This window comes from Vanacampus margaritifer, chromosome 2 (genome assembly GCF_051991255.1).
Source record: "Vanacampus margaritifer isolate UIUO_Vmar chromosome 2, RoL_Vmar_1.0, whole genome shotgun sequence".
Classification (NCBI taxonomy): Eukaryota; Metazoa; Chordata; class Actinopteri; order Syngnathiformes; family Syngnathidae; genus Vanacampus; species Vanacampus margaritifer.
Genome location: NC_135433.1, coordinates 46,328,580 through 46,350,579, shown reverse-complemented (window position 1 = coordinate 46,350,579; position 22,000 = coordinate 46,328,580). Strand labels below are relative to the sequence as shown.

At 37.7% G+C, this 22,000-nt stretch overlaps 2 protein-coding genes across 7 annotated transcripts in view; both read left to right on the top strand.

Moving 5' to 3' along the window:
* Positions 1–5,592, top strand: part of dtna (dystrobrevin, alpha) — a 41,967-nt gene extending 36,375 nt beyond the window's left edge. For 4 of the 5 annotated variants that reach the window (XM_077557272.1, XM_077557275.1, XM_077557271.1 and 1 more), the window contains 5 exons: positions 385–544; positions 627–716; positions 1,006–1,235; positions 1,431–1,469; positions 2,425–5,592. In XM_077557272.1, the coding sequence (XP_077413398.1) occupies positions 385–544; positions 627–716; positions 1,006–1,235; positions 1,431–1,448 (498 nt within the window). In that variant the 3' untranslated portion in view covers positions 1,449–1,469; positions 2,425–5,592. Of the gene's footprint in view, positions 1–384; positions 545–626; positions 717–1,005; positions 1,236–1,430; positions 1,470–2,424 lie in introns of those variants that run through there. The other variant, XR_013291122.1, reaches the window with a different exon arrangement.
* Positions 5,593–6,339: 747 nt separating this feature from the next.
* Positions 6,340–21,308, top strand: mapre2 (microtubule-associated protein, RP/EB family, member 2). 2 transcript variants are annotated; one of them, XM_077558827.1, is made up of 7 exons: positions 6,340–6,427; positions 12,047–12,174; positions 14,220–14,365; positions 14,434–14,650; positions 15,122–15,264; positions 19,564–19,722; positions 20,060–21,308. In XM_077558827.1, the coding sequence occupies exons 2-7, from the start codon at positions 12,054–12,056 to the stop codon at positions 20,162–20,164; spliced, it is 891 nt and encodes a 296-aa protein (XP_077414953.1). In that variant the 5' UTR covers positions 6,340–6,427; positions 12,047–12,053; the 3' UTR covers positions 20,165–21,308. The 2 variants fall into 2 exon arrangements, with proteins under 2 accessions (XP_077414953.1, XP_077414952.1); XM_077558826.1 differs by lacking the exon at positions 6,340–6,427 and adding an exon at positions 9,166–9,929.
* Positions 21,309–22,000: the final 692 nt, after the last annotated feature.

Sequence of the window (22,000 nt, the reverse complement as noted above, 5' to 3'; positions counted from 1 at the left end):
TTGAGGAAGTACGGTTTGACCTTATGCTGTTTCTAAGATACGAGGCGTTCATTCAAGGCAACCACACCTTCGTAACAAGAGAACTAGACAAGTGCATGTAGATTGACATAACAGACTTCTAACCTGTGTTTAACACATACTCTGAGTTTAACACAATACTGGAGGGAAATCATTTTGTTAACCCTTGCTGAATTTGCAAGTTACAAAAACATATTTAATCGTGACATTATTGTATGTTTTTCTAAGGTTTAACTTAACAGTGTTATTTTTCTCCTAAAAAAAAAACCATCACGTTTTTCATGTTCAGCAAGGGATCAAGCAATTATTTCCTCAACTCTCACTCGCTACGACAAAGATGTCCTCATGTGATGTTTTGCGTCGCAGACTCAGGGTCCCGGCTCTCCACGCTCGTCCCCCAGTCACACCGTCAGCAGGTCCATCCCCACGCCAATCCACTCGGACTCGGCCGGCACCACCCCGACTCACACACCTCAGGACTCCCTCATGGGCGTAGGGGGTGACGTTCAGGAGGCCTTTGCTCAGGGTGACGCATCGAAGGTTCCATTCCAAAAGAATGCAACGTGGTAACATGTGAGGTCAATATTTTCTCGTCTGCTCCGTCAAAGGTCCCAGGAGAAATTTGCGAAACGACCTCCTCATCGCTGCCGACTCCATTACCAACACAATGTCATCGCTGGTCAAAGAGTTGAATTCAGGTACAAGTAAAATGGCCGACGCGCCTAATCTTAACAGTGTTGTTTTTGGCAGCCATTTTAGTTTTTAGACCAGCAGAACATTTTTTTCCCGATTCATCGATTAATCAACAAAATAACCTACAGATTAGTCAATTATTAAAATGAGGACGCTGAAACTAGAAGAATTAGAAAACAAGATGAAAATGTTTTAACCAAAATAATCATTAGTGTCATCCCTCACTGTTGTATATTATGTTCTTTGTTCACTCACAATTCAAATATTTCTATCATCTGCCATGTGGTCTCTCAGAGGGCGGCAGCGAAACTGAGAGCACTGCGGATTCCGACCTGGGTCGCGGCGACACGTTTGGAGCAACAACAACATCAACCTCAGATCCCTTTCTCAGTTTCAAGCCCAGGATCGCCACCGCGGAGCATAAGGAGGAACGTTACGGGAACGACCTGGAGCGGCAGCTGGAAGACGAGCTCAAGTTCGAGGAACTCATGAAGCACAGGCAGGAGCCGGACAAAGCCTGCATGGTGAGATCTTGGTTATAGAAAATGGCTACCTGAATAGCGTATTTCTTCGTTTGGTTCATTTACTCAACTGTAGAGCAAACCGGGCGTATACTAGGGATACTTTTATTATATTTTCATTTATTTACTCAAGTGAACTATACACTCAAGAAAATAGGGTTCTAACCGGCTGTGTGTGGTGTTGACTTTGTGCTACAGATGACGCTTCAGCAGTGACAGCGAGGATCCACGACACTGGTGAATATGCACTCCAATTTGCACAAATGTTTATTTTAAATATATATAAATTGTTACCTCACCAATTAATTTTTAGCGTTTTAAAAATGTAAATTAAACTGTATTTTATTTCAATTTTTAAACAGTTTAGTGAGATTAATAAAATATATATTGGACATACTGTATTTTTTTCAGAAATGGTGTCATAATTTAATTTTTTTGAATAATTAAAATGCAAATAATAGATTTTTTTTTTTTATAAAACATTTATTATTTTTGTTACCATCATATTTTTTTATTTCCATCAATGAAACCTAAAGATTTTTTTCTTTTATCTAAATAAACTGCAAAATGATTTATATTATGTGTATACAGCAGTTTATGTTTTCTTAAAATTACAATTATATTTTTTATTTCATTTTTGTAAATATTAAAATATACATATTTAAATTTTTATTGTGATTTAAAAAAAATATTTCGATTTTTTTAAAACTATTTTTAATCGCCAGTTGTTTTTTCAACAGGAGAAGATTTTTTTCAAAGATAATTCAAATTAAAATAATCAAGGATCAATGACAAATGTTTAATTTGAATGTTTTAATGATAAATAAAATAATATTTGAAGGGCTTTTGGCTGGAGACGGGGAAGTCTGGGCTTCCCTGCTTAGATTGGTGCCACCACAACTCGAAGAAAATGGATATGGATGAATTTAAAAAAAATTTTTTTAATCCTTTTTCTCACCAGGATTTTTTTTAACAAAAATCTAAATAAAACGAGAAACATATTATTATATTTTTTATTTAATATTTAAAGTTTTTAATTTACAATTATTTTTACTATACACTACATAAAAAGTACCTCTTTTTAACCTTTCATCTTAATGCTACTTCTATGACTACTGTATGTTTGAAATGAAAATGTTGAATATTGTTGCATATTGTGATTCTATTAACATCATCGTGTTCTTGTTGGCAGGCAAGCAATATCAAAAGCAACAACAAGTGACGACACTGGACACAACGACACTGGCCAGGATCCTATAGCTTAGAATATACATTTGTGTAAAGAATCTATATATTTTTAACCAACCTCATATTTAAGGTGAAACTGTGAGCCGATGAATAAAACTCAAGAGATTATTAATCACCGAGAGCTCTACGATTATTATACCACAGGTGCCATATCAACCACGTGATTATTATTATTATTTTTTTTGCTTTGTGTTTGACTTGTTAAGCCAATGTAGAAATGTACTGTTGTGTCTCATATGAGTTATGATACAATACAATTAAGTTTGAGTTGTATTTTTAAATACACAATGTCAACCTGGTCCGATTTTCCCACTACACTGCAATCTCAGTTTTTGTCAGTGTTTTAAGTACGCCGGAACGCAGCGGTACGGAGCTCCGGCACTTCTAAAAAAATCTCCCTTGAGCGTCCAGGTACTTCTCAACGTGCAAAAAAACGTACTGTCAGCGTTGCGGTACGCTTGACAATGCATGTTTTCTTATCCAAAAAAGCTGTTCTGGTGAGCGCCGCTAATCCACGGATTTACATATAGTATGGAAGTCCCGCGCTCATCATATCACCGTGCGCACGCTTAATCCAGTTTACGTATAGAGCTGTGTTTGACGAGAAGCGCGCATACGTCATTCAAGTCGGCCGCTGTAAATGTGATGCTAGCAGACCCGAACGCGTGCACGTACAACCATAACTCTTGAGTTAAGAAAGTGAAATAAAAACGCTACTATGCTGTCCTGGCTCAAAGCTTAAAAAAAGAGGACGGTCTATGGGGTTGATTTGCAGGCTGATACAGCGCTGATGTAAAAAAAAAAAAAAAACAGCGCTACTCATGCTGAAGCGAGAAGTGAAGCCAGCGGCGGCCGTCTTGCGTTGCCATATATATATTTTATGTATATATATATATTAGGGTGGGAATCTTTGAATGTCTCACGATTCGATTCCAATTCTTGGGTCTGCGATTCGATTCAGAATCGATTTTCGATTAGGAACGATTTTTGATTCAAAATGATTTGATTAACAATGATTTTTGATTCAATCTGTAGATGTGCAATGAATTGTAATGATCTACTCCAGTCTGACTCGCTAATGTTAATTAGCGCGCTACTCGTGGCACTTCTATCACTCAAAAAGAACGTCTCCATGCTGCAAAAAAAAAAACTTTTATTGGAATAACTTGATCTTCACTTTTTCCTTCTACTCTCTAATGTGGCTACAACAGTGTATTAGACCACGTGGAACCACACTGCCCCTAAGTGGCCAAACCGGGTACAACATGAACAGCGCTCCAAATAAAGGCACACACAGACATTATAAAATAATTTAATTAAAATCAATTTGGGGACATTTAAAATCGATTCTGAATCGTATTAAATGAGAATCGTGATTCTTATGAGAATCAATTTTTTGGGCACACCCCTAATATATATATATATATATATATATATATATATATGTACTTATTTTTCTTCCACTTGAAACACTAGTTTTCGTAATAGATCAGTTATCAGTTCCAAATAATGTAACTAAAAATGAATCTAAGGAAAACTGAAGCAGTATTTTCCAGAGGAAATTAATCTGTTCTCGCCACACAGAAATATTTAAAAAAATATATATATACATATGGAGAATATATACTGATATGCTAATGGTTAAATGAACATTTAACATCACTTTTACATCTATCAAAGACCCATTTGGGACATATATGAAAACTGAGGTTCCACTGTACTGTATTTCCTTTTATTTCTTATTCTTATTGTTGTGTGTTGTTTCTGGAACCTTTATTTGATGCATTAGTGATGATAACGCACACTGCCTTAGCTTCTTGGATGACATTTCAATGGAGTTCAGTCAAGCCGTCATTGCAGCATGTAGCTAACATTCAAATGCAATGTGAGTCCTTTTCACTGGAAAAGAAACACTGTAAAATCTAAGGTGTAGTTAAAGAATGTACTGTAATTACTGTCATGTGATAAATTACAGTTATTTCCGCTCATGGTGGCAACTACCTAACCACAGATTGGGATGACAGTGTGTCACGTGAAACGAGAGTTAAAACCAAAACTTGAATGCTAATCGTCTCAACAAAGTGTAAGATCTTTTTGAATGCTACGTGTGATAAGACTCTGCAATTGAATTCATCTGAGATTCTTTTTTTTGCTACTGTTTTGGTTAGCAACAGAGTCCAAATGGGCCCAGCAGTTATCTCCTAAAATGTTTATATGTGAACAAGAGTGTCTTTGAACTGAAATCAGCAAATAGTTGATGATGGGGGTAAAATCCATCAATTTGAGAGGGCATTTATTTGTCCTGAGCTGACCTGGTGACTAATTTGGGAAATGCCGCTATTTAAGGAAATAATATATAGAATATTCTCACAAAAATGAGCAAAATGGAAACATAAGCGACTTGAATTATTTGGAAAATATAGTCTATGTGCTTCTGTGGGTGCTGCTGTTTTGGTTGGCAACATATTTTAAATGGACTTAGCTACAATTGCGTTTCTGAACTAATTTAATGACGCTCACTACCTATTTTTTATTACCTAATTTGGGGGGGGGGGCATTAATTTTAGGTGTTTATTTTTCCTGGGTAGACTTATTTGGGCATGGCATCTATTAGGGGCATGACCGTTATTTGAGGGAATCATGTAAATTGTATGATACTATAACAAAAATCACCAAAAAGAAAAGACTTGAATTCATCTGAGGTACTGTTTGTGTCTCTCTAAGTGCTGCTGTTTTGATTAACAACAGAGTTCCAATGGGCTCGGCAGTAAACTGAAACAATAGCGTCTATGAACTGAGAATAATTCCAGTTGTGATGGCCGCTATTTGAGGAAATACTGTAAATTATGTAAAATAATAAAAGGGGGAAAAAACAAATTCACTTTGAGTACTGAACAGGTTTACAATCAGGTTTTTAATTTAATGTTGCTCCATCTTTTGTAATTGTTTCATGTGCTCCACCCGCTTTTAAGTCAATGTACACTGTTGTTAGATTTGCCTGCTGTCCATACAAGTGTTGACATTAGCAGGATGTTGTGAGCGGATCGAGGAGCTAATGTGTATTTTGGTTACTGCACTGAAGACTTCAATAAAAAGATCCGTGCAAAACACAGCTCGGCTTCTCTTTTTCATGACATAAAATCATAAAATATGTGCTGTGGTGTCTATAGTTTGGATTTACCACAAAGTTCTTCCTGTGTATGTGTGCGTGTCTGTTTTTCTTTATTATTCTTTTTTTTCTTGCATGTGGCGGTGATGCATGATAAAGTGTTGACACCATACATAATTCTTGCCCGGGAACTCCTTTCTATTTCATTTCAAGCACGACACACTTGAGCTGCTCTGCCTCAGCAGTGCACATTTATTAGCTGTCGTAAACGCACTGCAAGCTGTCTGTAGAGGACACACTACTGCTCCCTGGTGTTCATTGTGAGTGTCTTCTTCTCATGTTTTTAAATGTACCATTTAAAATCAGACACTATATAAATTTACTATTTAGAATCAGACCTACGTAGCGCACTACATTTTGATTTTCTATTAAAGACACATTTTTAACCTGAATATTATTCGACATGTCAGTCGTCACTTAATAATATAAACATAAAATACACGTGAATGAAATTGGTGTATATTTTCAAAAACAAAAGGACAAAAAAATCAAGTGTAAATTAAATATTAATCGTTTTAGAGCCTGGAGCGTGAAGAAGAGTGAAAGCGGTCCCTTGTTGCAAACCATCAACGCACCCGTACGCGATTGGTCGCTCGGGTGACAGATGTTTTACAACCGACCAATCAGCAATGACTTTGGTGACAGACTGTCCAATCGGGCGCCGTTACTTCACTCAGCGGTGGCAGTGAATGGGCGTTAGAGGGGTGGGGTGACTCAGCCGGAAAAGAGCCTCTTTTTTTTTCTACACCTAGTAAACCTGCGACTCGTGAATTAACGGGTGAGTTCAATCTGTGCCGCCGCGTGCTTTTGTTTGTTAACTTGCTTGGAATACGAGCGACATGGAAATGTACATTTTGGTGTGTTTTCTGTTCTGTGTGTCGTGCGTAGCGGCTGTAGCGATTCTCTCGTTGTCCACCGACATATGTGGGCTGCCTGTCACAGTCTGTCAAAAGTGTTACAATGAGCCAAACAAGACCCTGCCGTTATCAATAACCTAGCTGATTGTTACCTAATTATTACGTTGCGCAGTGTGTGGTGTGTTGCTCGAATAGTCGTTATTTGTCGCGTTGTTTGGTCGTAGTAGCTGGTTTGGTGTGAAGTTAGCTAGCTTCCCTGATACGGCTACATCTGCTTTGAAAACTACAGGAACTCCGCTATCGCATTTCCCCCCATTGGGAAAAGGGCCAGTCTATTTTTGAGCAGCGGAGGGGTGCTAGCGACTGATAAGACGGGTGTCCTTTTACTCTTGTCAAGTATCCGGTTCTATTTTGGGGGTTAGGTTGAACTTTTATCATCGTTAAACGTTGCTCCCGCTCCACTTAATGGTAGAATAGTTTTAACAGATTAGCTAGCCCAAATTATTAAAAGTACTGTCCACCCCTTTGCCTGGTTGTGATTTGGTTACGTCTGAGTAGAGCTTTCCTACTGCCTGTACAGTAGTACACCCACTGCCACTTGAGTGGTACGTTTTATTTTCAATAGTAACAATTTTGTTTACATTCTGATGGATAAATTATTGACTAAACAAAAGCATTTATATTTCTTTATTTATCCAGTTAGGGACTTGATAGGACATTTCAACACGGTTTACGTTCTTCTGGGTGGCAAAAGCCAAAGCTTCTCTTATGGCTCCGCTAGTAAACAAAAACTTTAGCCCTTCATTGACCAAAACTGAAAGATTGAGAAAAATAATGTTTCATGTTTAATCCCCTGAATAGAACTTTTGATGATGGTGTGTTCCAGAGTGCAGTCCAAAAATGTAGTGTATAGTATAGTGACTTTTGGGACACACTATCTATCCTCCTCACCCATAGGTTAGACTAGATTCATTTTGATTTATTTTAAAGAAAACACTGGCATATATCTGGTGATGTAAACTGAACAGGTTTTTATCATTGTTTCATTCAGTAGTTGTAGGAGCTACGTTATTTTTGCTTGCATTTGTGGTAGATGAGCATAGGCGGCAGTGCAGGAATTCCCAAGACCTTTCTACCCCTCCCTTCCTAGTCCTTTTAAGAACAGGTGTAGGTAATTGGGTGATGGGAGTGGAAGGTGATGTGTTTTTTTTACTAGAGATGGACCGTGTGGTTTTTTTTTCAGGGCCGATAGCGATGCCGATTATTAGTAGTCAAGGAAGCCGATAACCGATATTTGAAGCCAATATTCATTTTCATTTAAAAAAACAAAAACAAAAGTTTCAGAAGGTTCACAGGGTCAACAGCATATCTTATAAAGTTAACTGACATTTTAAATAGATAGTTTCCTGAGATTAAAATGGTTTTAGCTTGACCTTTATCGGCCATCAGCTTTGAAAAAAAGGCCGATACGAAATTCGGCAAAATGCTCAATAATCTGCCAGCATGATTATCAGTCTATCGCTAGTTTTTACCACTCGCTCACACACTTAAACTCAAAACACTCCCATTCATTTTACAAGTATAATTTCAGTTATAAGGTTAGCAGCACAATTTATACCACAAGTTTTATTTGAATCATTGAAGCCATTTTTGGGGACAAATTTGCTATTTGAATTGGACCAACATCCCAAAGAGGACAACAGCTTGGACAAATGTGTGTTGATGCCAGAGAAATAAATGCAAATGTTTTACAAATGGCTGCATTTGGCTGAAAGAGACTTTTTTGGAAGCACAGCGAAAGATTGGTTCAGGGTGGATATTTCTTAATTTTTAATTTTTTTTAATACTTTTATTGTCTTTTACTGTTTTCTTCATTGTTGTAAGTATACCAACAGACTGAAATGAAGCAGTTTTTCCGTCCAAAATTGCAGACATTGTGATTTGGAAATTGCGTTCTACTACATGGGCGTTTGTAGCCCATAATTGTGGGTGCTAAAGCACCTCTAAATTGAATCAGAGCCCCCCTAAAGTTTAAGTGATTTAAAAAAAAAGAATTGTATTAACAAAAAAGTAGCAAATTATAGAAACATCCATCCAACATGCGTGTGTTAATATTAAAGCCAAGGTGCTACTGACAAGCTAACTGATTGATTGAATGTCCATGACCAAAAAGCGTTATGCTTCTCTTTCATAAATGGTGGAATCAATTGCATTAAAATGTACAAATTAACTCATCCACTGCCATTGACGGCTATAGACGTCAAAAATTCATATGAACTATTTCTATTAGTGTAACTTTTTTTTCCACTTTTGTTAACAAGAGTATGAAAACCTAAGGGGGGGGGGGGTTATTGTACATTTAGAACAGATATAAAATTTGTGAGTTAACTAGTGAAGTCATGCGATTAATTACAATGAAAAAATGTAATCGCCTGACGCCCCTAATTTTTAATAATCTTTTTTTTAATCGCGTCAGGCGATTACAATTTTTAATTGTAATTAATCGCATGACTTCAATAGTTGAGTCATGATTAATTAAAATTTTTATATCTGTTCAAAATGTACAATACATTTTTTCTAGTTTTTTATATTCTTGTTAAGTGGGAAAAAAATTTTAACTAATAAAAATAGTTCAAATGATTTTTATTTTTTTTTTTACGTCTATAGCCGTCAATGGCAGTGAATGAGTTGATACATTTTAAATACTGTACATCTTGAACCTCGGATTTGGACCCTAGAATTGCCCCTGTTCTACTACATTGCACTATCGTTTTGATTCAAGTAAATGTTCAGCACTAATTACCGGACTTTTTTTTTTATAATAAAAATGTTGTATTCCGATTTATAAGTACAGATTGTTGAAACAGTTGGGATGCAACTATACATGTCATTTATTGTTCTGTAATTTAATCAGCATTCCTTTTTTTTTCTGGGCGTTAGTTTCCTTTGAACCATCACGACTAAACGATTGGCCATTGTTAATGCTGTTCAAAGCACCCCGGGAGTGCTAATCGGTGCTTTTGATGCACTGAGAGGATCAATGCTTTTTGGGTGGGAGTGACGCAGCCTGCCCACTAAGCGGCGTCGTCGTCACATGACGCGGTGTGCCATCGACGTCATCCTGGCAGATTGGCAAAAGAATAAGCAGAGCGAAGGGTGAAAAAAAGAGAAGAATCCCTTCCACTGGTTCTCGCTCTCCTACGCGACTTTTCCTTGTCGGCCCACCCCCGGTGCTCGCGTGTCTTTTTTCCCCCCGGCCGAGAGTGTGCGAACAGGGTGTCTGTTCAACGCTTCCGAGACGCAAATGCCCGGTCCCACCCAAGCCCTTTCCCCGAATGGAGAGAATAACAACGACATCGGCCCGGACGGCACCAACGTTATTCCGTACAGGAAGAATACAGTGCGAGGGGAGCGCGCCTACAGGTACAATTCAATGGTAGAATTTTAAAATATGTATTGTTTTTAGAGGGGAAAGCCGGGTTGTTGTGGCCTGGCTGGTCCTCCTGCTCCTCCTCGTCGTCTGCGGCTGTCATTTTGGCCCTGTTGGCTATAGCAACCGTGATTATCCTGCTACCGTAATCCTTATAAAACTGCTTTTTGTCACACACCGTCGTCATGGCTGACGCTTTACTTGTAATGGCGCTAAGACGAGCACACACTCGTAAAACAAAATAAAATAGTTTTTGTTGTCGTTTGTACGTTTGACGTGTCCCGCCCTCCTCCTCCTCCCCTTGCCTTCACCGGGCAGACGTCAGGCCGAGCCGCGGTGCGTTTAAGTCGGCTAACAAAGCATGCTAACGCCGCTCGCTTTCATCCGCTTTGTTGGTGACAGGCGAGACCTGCATGTGTACACGTACACGTGATGATAAAGCACAATAACCTATACCTGAATTTTGTTGTGTTTGTCAGTTAAGATTGGGCGAAATGAAAAAAAAAATACGTTTGTTTTTTATTTCAACCAATCGTGATTATTGTCACTATTTTACATTGTTCTTAAATAGTCCGTTTTAAAACATCTGTACTGACGTCTAATAAACTACAGCATAATTATTTTTTTTATATATGAAGTACGTTTTTAACGTGCGTTACCTACAAGTAAAAAAATATATATATCAGCAAAATTAATGTAATTGAAAAGAGTTTGAATAAAGGAACACAATTGTTTTTAAGTTTCATCAAAAAATGCCAAGTATTAAGGAAGTTATGACATTCTAAGACTTCAAAAATCAGACCAAAAGATGACCCCTTATTTCACACTAAAAACAATAGTATGTCATGTGATCAATTTTTGAATCTGAGACCTCGAGGACTCACTGTTTCCTTAAATGTGGACCGAATTAGAAAAAAATATCCGTTATTCCTATGGGATGACAACACTGGCCCTGACATTTCCAGGGAGTCTCACAGATACGGTCACGCAAACGGTGCTTAACGAAGATGCCATCTTTGAAAATATGCTATTGCTAACAATAAATGCAGTATGATGAATTTTTAAAAAAAACGGCATCGTACAAATTAAATGAAACTTTGTCAGTATGTCCTCAAATACCTCAAAATTAATTGAGATATGTCAGTATAAAAAAGCAAGTTACCTTTCAACACTTTTTGAGGTGATTTAATCAATTGTGCTTGCAACTCATGAAATGGAAAAGGAGGCAATATGATATATAGTCATACCTAAAGATTGTTGCCGAAAATGGTAAACCCCATTTTTAACCAGCCAAAACGCATTTTACTGAGGAGCTGAAACCGACTTGGCGTGACGTAATCACACAAAAATGACTTTACGAATATGGGCGGAGCTGGCTCCATTGTCACATACCTACATTACTAAGTAAAGAAAAAAATATATTCACCCCCCCCATAAAAAAAACTGACAATCTTTGCAGATTATTGTTTTTGTTGTTAAGTCAAATTGATACAAAGATACAATGTAAAACATTCAAATGTTCTGCTTGATGTTCAGTGTTTCCCACACCAAGTTAATGCTTGGGCGGGCCACCCAAGTAAAATGGCCACCACCCAAGAAGTTTTCAAGAAAATTTTGTAAAAAAAAAATATATATATATATATATATATATATATATATATATAAAAACTCGTACAATTCGCACTTAAACCCAAAAATCTGAGTAAAATATGCCTCGGAGTTTGAACTCATTTTTGGAGTTTGAACACCCAAGCAAAGCAAAGCAAGCTAAGCCGAACATACCTTGAAAACAGGTAGCCGAGTGAAGTCGAGCTCACGTTGCGATTGTTGAGACGATGCACTGCCTATTTCCAGTCAGATCGTGAATACTCCCGAAAGTGCTCCATACTTGCGAGTGCATTTTGATTTTTCCACGACAATTTTCTTTGCCACGGGCGCGAAGAAAGACAACAGTGCCAGTGGCAGCAAAGAAAAACATACAGTGCTACGAACCACAGTGGAATTAGGAAGGAGATGATTGCGCAGTTGTAACTACTGTAACTGTATGAAAAGGAAAACATGTATTTTTCAACACTGTGGTTTTCAAGCGTCGTCCTTTTGTGCTTTACAGCTGGGGGATGGCGGTCAACGTGTATTCTACCTCAATAACCCAGGAGACTATGAGCAGGCATGACATCACGGCCTGGGTTAACGACATCCTCTGCCTGAATTACACCAAAGTGGAGCAGCTCTCCTCAGGTGCGGAACATTTGCCATTTCCATCCATCTTGTGAACGTGTACGACATGCGTGGTGGGTACCGAACAGTTCGTGAAAAGGCTCCCGTGGAAACGTGCACACGGATCCCTTCTTGCATGCCCCGCACGTGTGTGATCTGGTTTTACATGTGGTCTTCGGCACATAGCATGCATAGCATGGTAGTGTGAGTTCAATTGCCCCCTTAAGGGATCATAATGAGCAAATAAAAAAATAAAAACAGGTGGCAGGCGGTCGTCCCCTGCTGTGACCCAAGTCGTAATCCAATTCCAAGCCACTCTGCCAACACGCATTAAGATGTCAGCTAATTCCTTCATCTTGATGACTTTGTGTGTGTTCTACTAGTTGCTTGTTTGTGAGATTTTATCTGTTTTTGTGGCAGTGTTCCAGTTCCTCTCGGTCATAGCGAGTTGCTCTTTTATGGCGACTTGTTAATACATTTTGAGCGCCTTCGTGGCATTTGGTGTCAGTCGGCTGTAGGTTGCTGCGGTCATTCCCTTAATTTCGTTTTTTTATGCAATAGCATACAGAAGGCTGTGATGCAGCTTCTGGCATGAAGAGGTGGCTTAAAGCAATACTAGTTATTACAAAAAACGCCCAGCAGGTGGAAGCACAGTATAAGAGATTAGTCAGGGCCATGTTGCAACAAGCTCTTTTTGCCAGTGTTTTCAACAGGAATGTGAATAATGATGAAACTTGGCTGTATACTAATGCTAATTGTTGCAAAACGGAAAAAGATAAAAATGAACTTTTTTTCCTGAGAAAAGAAGAGACTCTAATTTTTCTTTTGGTAGGTGCCATTTTTTTTTGTAGCAATAGAACACAATAGGGCCCGACCGATTTATTGGCTGCCGATTTATAATCAACCGATTATTGCCCTTCAAACATACGCTAAAACAATTGGGCCAAATGGCTAATTATTTTCCCCTTAAAGCGTTACAAAAGTTATTGAAGAAACCCGAAGTTTCCAACGCTGTGAAAGTTCCCCGAATGCACCATTTTGCTTGTGTATCATGATTAGCAACTAGCAAGTGCGTAGCGTATGTTATTCTGTTGTCCCCCAAGCGTCCTGTAAGTTGTTTAATGACATCTTAGTTGGAGTTAACTGTAAAACTAAACGCACAACAATAAGAATAACACCCACTGTATAAATACAAACATGCTTCGTCTTTAAAACATCGGTAGTCTAGCGTTAATGCTAAAAGCGTAGGGAGTTTCCCATTCAAATGCTAACTGGAAGTTAGCACCAACTTTGGGAGTGTTTTTCCTTCAAATAACGAATCTTCACACACAAATGGTGTGGGAACACATACCCACAGGTGAGATAACACGAATAATTCCCAATAGTACTCGTTTTGCATCACCCTAATTTGAATAAAACTGAAAATTCTGTTCTTTAATGTGTATTATTAACCTTACTTTCATGTTATAAATTAAACCGATGTTTTACAAATTTAGTCTTGTCAATATTTTGAAAATTGTTTTTGATTTCATTGACATATTGTTTAGTTTTAGTTTTCATAGGGTGTGTACTCATTTATGCTGAGCACTGTATAAATATTTAAAAATAATTGGCCGATTAATCTGTTATCTGCATTTTTTTTCTGCCCAAAATCGGTATCGGAATCGGCCTTAAAAAAATACATAGCACAATATTCTGTGGGACTTGCGAAATCAGTCAAAATCCAGTAAAACAGCCTGGAACGAAGGGGGTTGCTTCAGTGAAAATGGCTGGGAGTGAATGAGTCAATAATGATATTTATCTAGAGTGAACAACAGAGACAAAAACAGTCGTTCGTCCCTTGTAGAAATCTCTGCAAATTCTACATTTTCAAAAGATCACTTCTACAACATTTCCTAAGAAATTACCATGTCCCATTACTTTTACTTGGTCCCCCTCAATTTTGGATGATTTATTGACAATATTCAGTGAAGGGAAAAAAGGATTCAGAATATTTTCTCAAATTGTTGAGCATTTTTAAAAAGTACATTTTTCCATGTTTTTTTTTTTTTTTCTGGCATGCTTAGGAGCAGCCTACTGCCAGTTCATGGATCTCCTTTTTCCGGGCTGCATCAGCCTTAAGAAAGTCAAGTTTCAAGCCAAGCTGGAACACGAGTACATTCACAACTTCAAGCTGCTGCAAGCGTCTTTCAAAAGAATGAAAGTGGACAAGGTGGGTTTTGATTGTTCTCGCAGTAAACACTTAAGTTTTATAACCTACCCTGAAAACACTCAATTCAGATTATCCCAGTGGAGAAACTGGTCAAAGGCAGATTTCAGGACAATCTGGACTTCATCCAGTGGTTCAAGAAGTTTTTTGACGCCAACTACGATGGCAAAGAGTATGACCCGCTGGATGCCAGACAGGGGCAGGACGCCATCCCTCCACCAGACCCCGGCGAGCAGATCTTCAACCTGCCTAAAAAGTCCCTCCATGCCGCCAGCTCCCCAACAGCAGGTAAACATCACTCCAAATGCAATTATTCTCAATACCTCACTATTTAGTGGTATAGCGGCACACAAATTATCCTGCTTCAAGGTTGGTTTTAAGATCACGGTTCAGTTCGGGTTCCTATAGTAACGGAAAATACAAAACTTAAAATAGGAATATATTTAATGACTCTGAAAATAAAGCATTTAATAATAGATGGATGGATGAAAGAACTGCAAGTTAGACATGGTGCTGAAAGTATACCGTTCACTGTGACTAGAGGCTGACCTTCACTGTGTTTGTTTACACACTAGAGGCGGGGCTAGTTTGTGAGGCAATAACATTGCATTTGCCTATTTTTTTATTATATTATTATTATTATTATTATATTTTATTCTAATATTTTTTTCCCAAATGTTGCATACCAAAAAATACAAATACACTTGCAGAGTATAACCCCTCAACTTTTTATTTTTATTTTTGGAACACTGATTCCAGGAGCATCAAGGTCAAGCTCCACAACCCCAAAAACGGCGACACCAACGTCCAGACCCTCCTCAGCCAAAAAAATTCCCACGGCATCAACTCCCGCCAAAGGGGAGAAGGAACTAGAGGTGCAGGTCACACAACTTACTGACCAGGTAAGCCTTACGTGAATGGTCACCTCCTGCGTATATTCTTCTTGTCACGCTCCTTGTCGAGGCTGGTCATAACCTTGGAATGTGTGTTGCAAAAAGGCTGAAGAAAAAGCAAAACGTAGGAGGATAAGATGGCCTTTGTTGCTTGCTAGACTGAGGTCTCGCGAGATATGGGGACGTCTCGTGCCCATTCCAGCCTTGAAGTTTTGTACTAGTACTTGTACTACTGTACTGCATAGGTTCATTTTTCACTAATATGCTAAATTACAAAATTAGGTCAATCTTTGTCGGTTGCACTATAATATATATATATATTTTTTTTTTTTGATGGGGTTGTCAGGTGATTAAAATTGTTAATCATAAATTAATCGCATGACTTCAATAATTAACTTACGATTAATTGCACATTTTATATTTGTTATAAAGGTCATTTTGTACAATAACAATAATTTTGGAAATGTTAAAAAGAAAAAAAATCTAAATTGATGTAGTAATTTCATAATAATTTATCAAATAGAGTTTAAAAAAAAAGATGTACTGTGAAAAAAAGGGGTGCGATATTGATGTGTTGAGGTCATTTTTGCATTTGTAAGACGTTGGTGACATCTTAGTGCATTTTTCTTTTCATGTTAAGAGCTATCTAATCTTTAACATGAAATAACTTGTGAAATTCTGCACATTTTTAAAATTGTAAAATACAACTTGACCCCAGTTTTCACAAATATATGCATTATTAATAAACTTACTACAGCTAAATTTTGACGTGAATGTGTCTGCTGCGTTGCGACTGGAATTCCCCCAGTACAGGCTTTCCAAGTATGACAGTCATTAGTCGTGCGTTAAAAAAAATTAGTGGCATTAAAGGAACTTTAAATTAAATCCAAATGAACGCACAAATTTTGACACCCCTATTAAAAAAAGTGTAACGAATACACAAATGTTGTTGAGCATCTTTCCCAAATTGTTTGGGTATCTCCAATCCATCCATCTTACTTTTTAGATTAAAAACAATATATATATATTTTTTCTTTTTCTTTAAATAACATTATTGTCTTAAAAGAAAGAACATGAACATTTTATCTGCGACTGGATGATGTTCTTAAACTGATTTTAATTACAGTACTTTCTGGACTATAAGGCTCACCCGACTATAAGCCGCGCTAGCTAAATTTGAGGAATGCTCAAGTTTGTTACACATATAAGCCGCACCCGACTATAAGCCGCAGTTGTTTTAATGGTACCGCAGCGGCTTCCCGCTACTTTCTTTTCCATAATAAGGGTGCAAATTGTCTCGCTCTCGTTCTCTCTCCTACTGTATTTGGGCTCACTTGGTTTATTTTGCTAAGCTTGACGCTCTTGCGCTTCCTTTATAGTGCGCCCCCTTGTGATCTGGTGGATAAGCCTCACCTTTGTATTAGCCGCAGGGTCGAATGCAAGTGAAAAAAGTAGCGGCTTGTAGTCTAGAAATTACTGTAATCAATAGATGAGTTTGGGAAAAAAAGGCTAATGATTGAGTCACTATCCATAGGCTAATAAACCATTAGGCCTTTGAGCATTGCTCCTGACTTCTAAAACACGTGGCATTAAATCACGTTAAGGATACATCCCAAAATCCTGCGGTTAAGATGTCGCAGCATGTGACTGCCAATCTGAAAGACAGTCCACACATCTTTTGCCTTTTAAACCACTTGGTTACCATGACGTCCGGTGGCAACTTGAGTGACTTTCACTTGCGAAAGCATAGCCCAGTGTGTGCTTGGGCGGGAAGCAAGCACCCTTATAGACAATGAATGAATGAATTTTCACTTGTGAAGGCAGCACTTCATGCACTGTATGTGGCGCTTGGACACATCTCACCCATTGCATGTGCATGTGAAAAAATTCATTGTAGCTCTGCTTACATTTTGTCACATTTTCTGAAAGCTGAATTTTTCAACAAAATTTTATGACAATTGTTAAAAAAAATAATAATTTGATGCTGCATTGAAGCTGAACCCTCCTTTGAAACCTTAATTTGAAACTCTGTCTCCTTTTTAAAAGTCAGTCGCAAATTCTGAAACTAAATTTTTCAACTCAATCTTATGACAACTATAAAAAAAATAATGTGACGCTGCAAAGAAGCCTCATTTGAACACTGTATGGAATCCAAATCCTTCATTGAAACCATTTGAAACCCTGACTCCTTTAAAACCCAGAGTCACACATTCTGGCAGCTGAATTTTTCAACTCAACTTTATGACAACTGTAAAAAATAAATAAATCGTACAACTGCATGAAAGCCAAAACCGCCTTTGAAACCTTAGTCAAACTCATCTTGCAACATTACCCTAAATAAATGACTTACAGATGACAAAAAGTGTGCCTTGTGTGTATTGCCATTGCAAGCCCAAAAAATACAAATTGTCAAGCGATAACATGTGCTGCTTCTTAGCTTAATAATTTTTAATGACCACTGAAAAACGTATACATGCAGCAACGACTCCCTCTATCATTTTTTTTTTAAACAAATTAACCCAGGAAAACTCAGCCCCTCACAACATACAAATATCTTAGAACAGTAGTATCTGTTCAACATACTGTACTTCATTGACAATTCACATTCCTATTTGTAAGGGTTTCGGCGCCATCTTTTGGTAATTTGGGGTGTTATAGAAAAAGCACAAATGTGAATAGGTGAGTTTTTCAGCAAATATAATATAAATAGTCAATTTGTTGGGAATGCAAATACTGCAAATCGGCAGATGTAAAGTATTAGTTTAGAAGCCATTTAAAGTGATACAAGACTTATAACTCATTTTCCAATATTGGTTTAGGCATTGTGTACAAAGTGTAAACATGCAAATATCTCTGGCATCGTATTCCCTGAATTTTCTTTTAAACCGATTGAGTATCAAAAGAAGAACATACGTGTGAACGCCATTATTCTGGTCACGTGATCGTGATGACTCAACTTGTGCGTAAATGAAAGCCGCCTTCGTTCATTTCAATGGGAGTTTGCTGATGTAATGGGCAAGAAAAGGCCGTCTTCTATCCCAATTACGGCGCCAATTCTGATCCGAGTAAAATCCTCAGCATGCCAGGTTTTATGTCATTCCGTGTGGCGGTAGGGCGGTGGTGGGTAGCTTCTCCTAATGTGGGCTAAAGTGCGTAAGTTAGCACACTTGTAGCTTGGCCTGGCAAAGTAAAAGTCACCCGGATGTTTACAGTCCAGGTTAGGGACCGTCCACAAATTAAATTTCCAGAGTAAACAATGTCAATCGTGACTTGACTGGTAATTTGAGCCTCTGTAACATGCAACTTGCTGACGGTCCCCAACTTCGCCTCGGAATGAGTCGGCCACTTTCATCCGGCTTTCGGCTGATTACAAATCTTTGGCGAGTCCTCCGTCCGTGGCTGTACTGCTTTTGAAGAAGTGCTTCTTTGTTATAGGGCGTAATTCCACCTTTGATGTCCGCCTGAGACGCAATAATTCCTCGTGAGTGGCTTTGTTGTCATTAGCGGCCATGTCATGTATGCGTGTTTTACGCACGCGACACGTTGCGATGATCACGAGACTGTCCAAAATGGCCGATACTGTACTTGATGATAAAATATTCATAAAATGTGCGATAAAAGCATAATCCCGCAACATAAATTGATAATTTCTTTTCAGGGAAGAGTTGAAATTAACCATTTCACAGAATAGCTGGTTAGTTTTTCGTAAGTCTTGTATCCCTCTAACTCATTCACTGCCATTGACGGCTATAGACGTCAAAAATTCATTTGAACTATTTCTATTAGTTTAACATTTTTTCCCACTTTTGTTAACAAGAGTATGAAAACCTAGAACAAAAATATTGTACATTTAGAACAGATATAAAATTTGTGATTAATCAAGAGTTAACTAGTGAAGTCATGCGATTAAGGCGACCCTAATTTTTAACAATCTTTTCTTTTTTTTCTTTAAAAAAAAGAAAAGCTTTTTAAAAATTAGGGGGCGTACATTTTTTTGTCACTAGTTAACTCACAATTAATCACAAATTTTATATCTGTTCTAAATGTATAATATTTTTTTTCTAGGCTTTCATACTCTTGTTAACAAAAGTGGGGGGAAAATGTTAAACTAATAAAAATTGTTCAAATTAATTTTTTTTACATCTATAGCCATCAATGGCAGAAAATGAATTAAAAGGCAATTTCCCATTATTTATATTTTATGATTCTTGGAGACTTTTATATTCTGGGGTAAAAAGCGTGACTCCTTTAAAGTCTGTAAATGAATCAGATTACTCATGATTTATTTCTGTGTGTGTGTGTTGGTAGGTGAACACATTAAAGATGGCGCTGGAAGGCGTGGAGAAGGAGCGGGACTACTACTTCAGCAAACTGCGCGAGGTGGAGCTCCTGTGTCAAGAACAGGGTGAAAATAACGCTCCCTTCGTCGAGCGACTAATGGAAGTCCTCTACGCTATGGACGATCAGGTCAGGAAATCAAATAGAGTAAATAAAACCCCTGCTATTAACAGGGAACAGGGAACGAGTCCTTTTGCTAATGGAGAGCGAGCGAGAGAGACCTATTTTATCCATCCTAAGACAGTCAATTAGTGAAACTAGTCCTACGTTTCTATTTGACAGGCCTTTGGCGCCATCTTGTGGCATCAGAAAAAGTAAAATTCAGTGAATAGGAGAGTTTTTCAGCAAATTAAAGGATTAGGCAAAGAATGTGAATGGGTGAATTTGCAAGTAGCTAACTGCTAATAGTTGGGAGAACATTGTGCAAAGAAAGCTTTTTTAGCTGTCAGCACTTTTATTTTTATAGGAGCGAGCTGAGGAGCTGGCTGAGGGAGACGGGCCCGACGTGGACCAGGAAGTCCACGAGGAGGCGCCGGATGATCAACAGGAGGAGGAACAGGATGAATATTGACTAAAACTCTCTTTCTTCTATTTAATATGTGAGAACTCTTCCTCTCCACGTTTTTTGTTCTCTCAAAGACTGAACAAATTGAAGAAACATCCCAAGTAGAAGCACCATCACCTTATTCCTTTTTTTTTTTTTTTTTTGTATATCCCTCCGCTCGCTGTTCAGTGTTTTTGTGACTTTTTGCTGTGGTCACAAAGTGGAGCTCAGACCATCACAAGGACTGTCAAATGTTTTCACTCGATCAAATGCTGAAGCTGTTGCTGTTAGCGTTCCAATTTTTTGGGGTTGTTTTGATGTTCACAATATTAACAACAAGATTGCAATAAGCAAAAAGCCCGGAAAGATCTCATAGTAGCTCTTACCTTCCCTTCCTCCCAGCACGTGTTGTTGCACTGACATTTTGAGTGTATTGGACAATCTGTCCAGAGACCCTCGCCATATTTATTCTCATTTTCGAGCCTTAGACATAGAAGACTTCTAGGTCCTGGGTCCGTGTGAAGACGGATAGACAACATGAATTGTGAATACAACACCATTGTATGACAGAACTAGTATGTGTTTGAAGCAACATCACACCACGCCACAAAACGTTTTTTATTAATAATATGCCAAAAGTCGCGAAGGAAGAGGCATTCTTTTCTTTTTTTTTGGCATAGAGTTTTTAAAATGCAACATTTTTAGTTTTCCAACCTCAGCTTGTGATGATTCTTAGCGGTTAGTTTCTGGTGTTAACGGTCAGTCCACCGAGTGTTTTGTCACACTATATATTCCAGTAAGTACATTGTATACCCTTTCTTAATATTGCATTATTACTAATAGACAACTGGGCAGTGCACCATAATGCTATAGTCATATATTACTGTGTAAATGAAAAGGAATGTAAAACATATTTGCTGTCAATAATTAATGAATGGTAAATGTACTTTTTTCCCCCTTCCATGTCCCACTCATGATGCATTCCCAGGAGAAAAAAAAATTTATTTTTTTTTTTGCATGTTTGCATTTTATTTGTGAATTACTTGACCTTTTTACATATTTAATAAAAAAAAAACAAGTATGTTAAGTGAGCTTCTTTTGTATGTTGAACCTGCTATTTGAAAGTTGTCGCGATTCGGATGAATTTGCTGTAATAAAATGTTGGAGTCCACATTGTCATGCTGTAAATATTTTACAAATAATCTTTACAGTAATGAAGATTACTGGAGAACAGGTTAGCAAACTTCATTTATTGTGCAGCAATAACTACAGGCTGCTGGCATGTTCGTTTGAACCTGAACTTGCCAGAGAATTACTTTTTTTAATTGCTTCAGATATTTTTTATTCGTAAAGTTTTCATATTAACATAAATTATGATATAAACACAAACGAAGTCTGAACATCGGGTATGGTCATCTTTCGTAGCACTTAAATAAGATCGTTTGTAAAACAAAAACAATGTTTTGGATAAAGGATCGATGGAGTCGATTACAGGATGTTAACCCTTCAACAGCCAACTAAGCCCGCCCCCATGAGTAGCGAGGCCCTGTGCTAAAAATAGCTCACCAATGATAAAATGCTGTGATTTCCTAGGTGTGTAGAAGTGATCATTTGCCAGGTAAACATGAAGAAATTTACAAAGATACATTGTCTATAGATATTTGTTTTTTACCTTAATGACTTTTTAAAATAATTATTAATTGTGAGAACTTAACATTGCTTTTGCATTGATGAATATTATAAATAACTTGTAAAGGCAATTTCAGCAAATTTGTTAATTAAAATCTGTCTAATGATAGTAATCTAGCAGTCTAATCTCGTTGAAAGCGTCACGTCTTTATCGCGGCACATTGGTGAACAAAT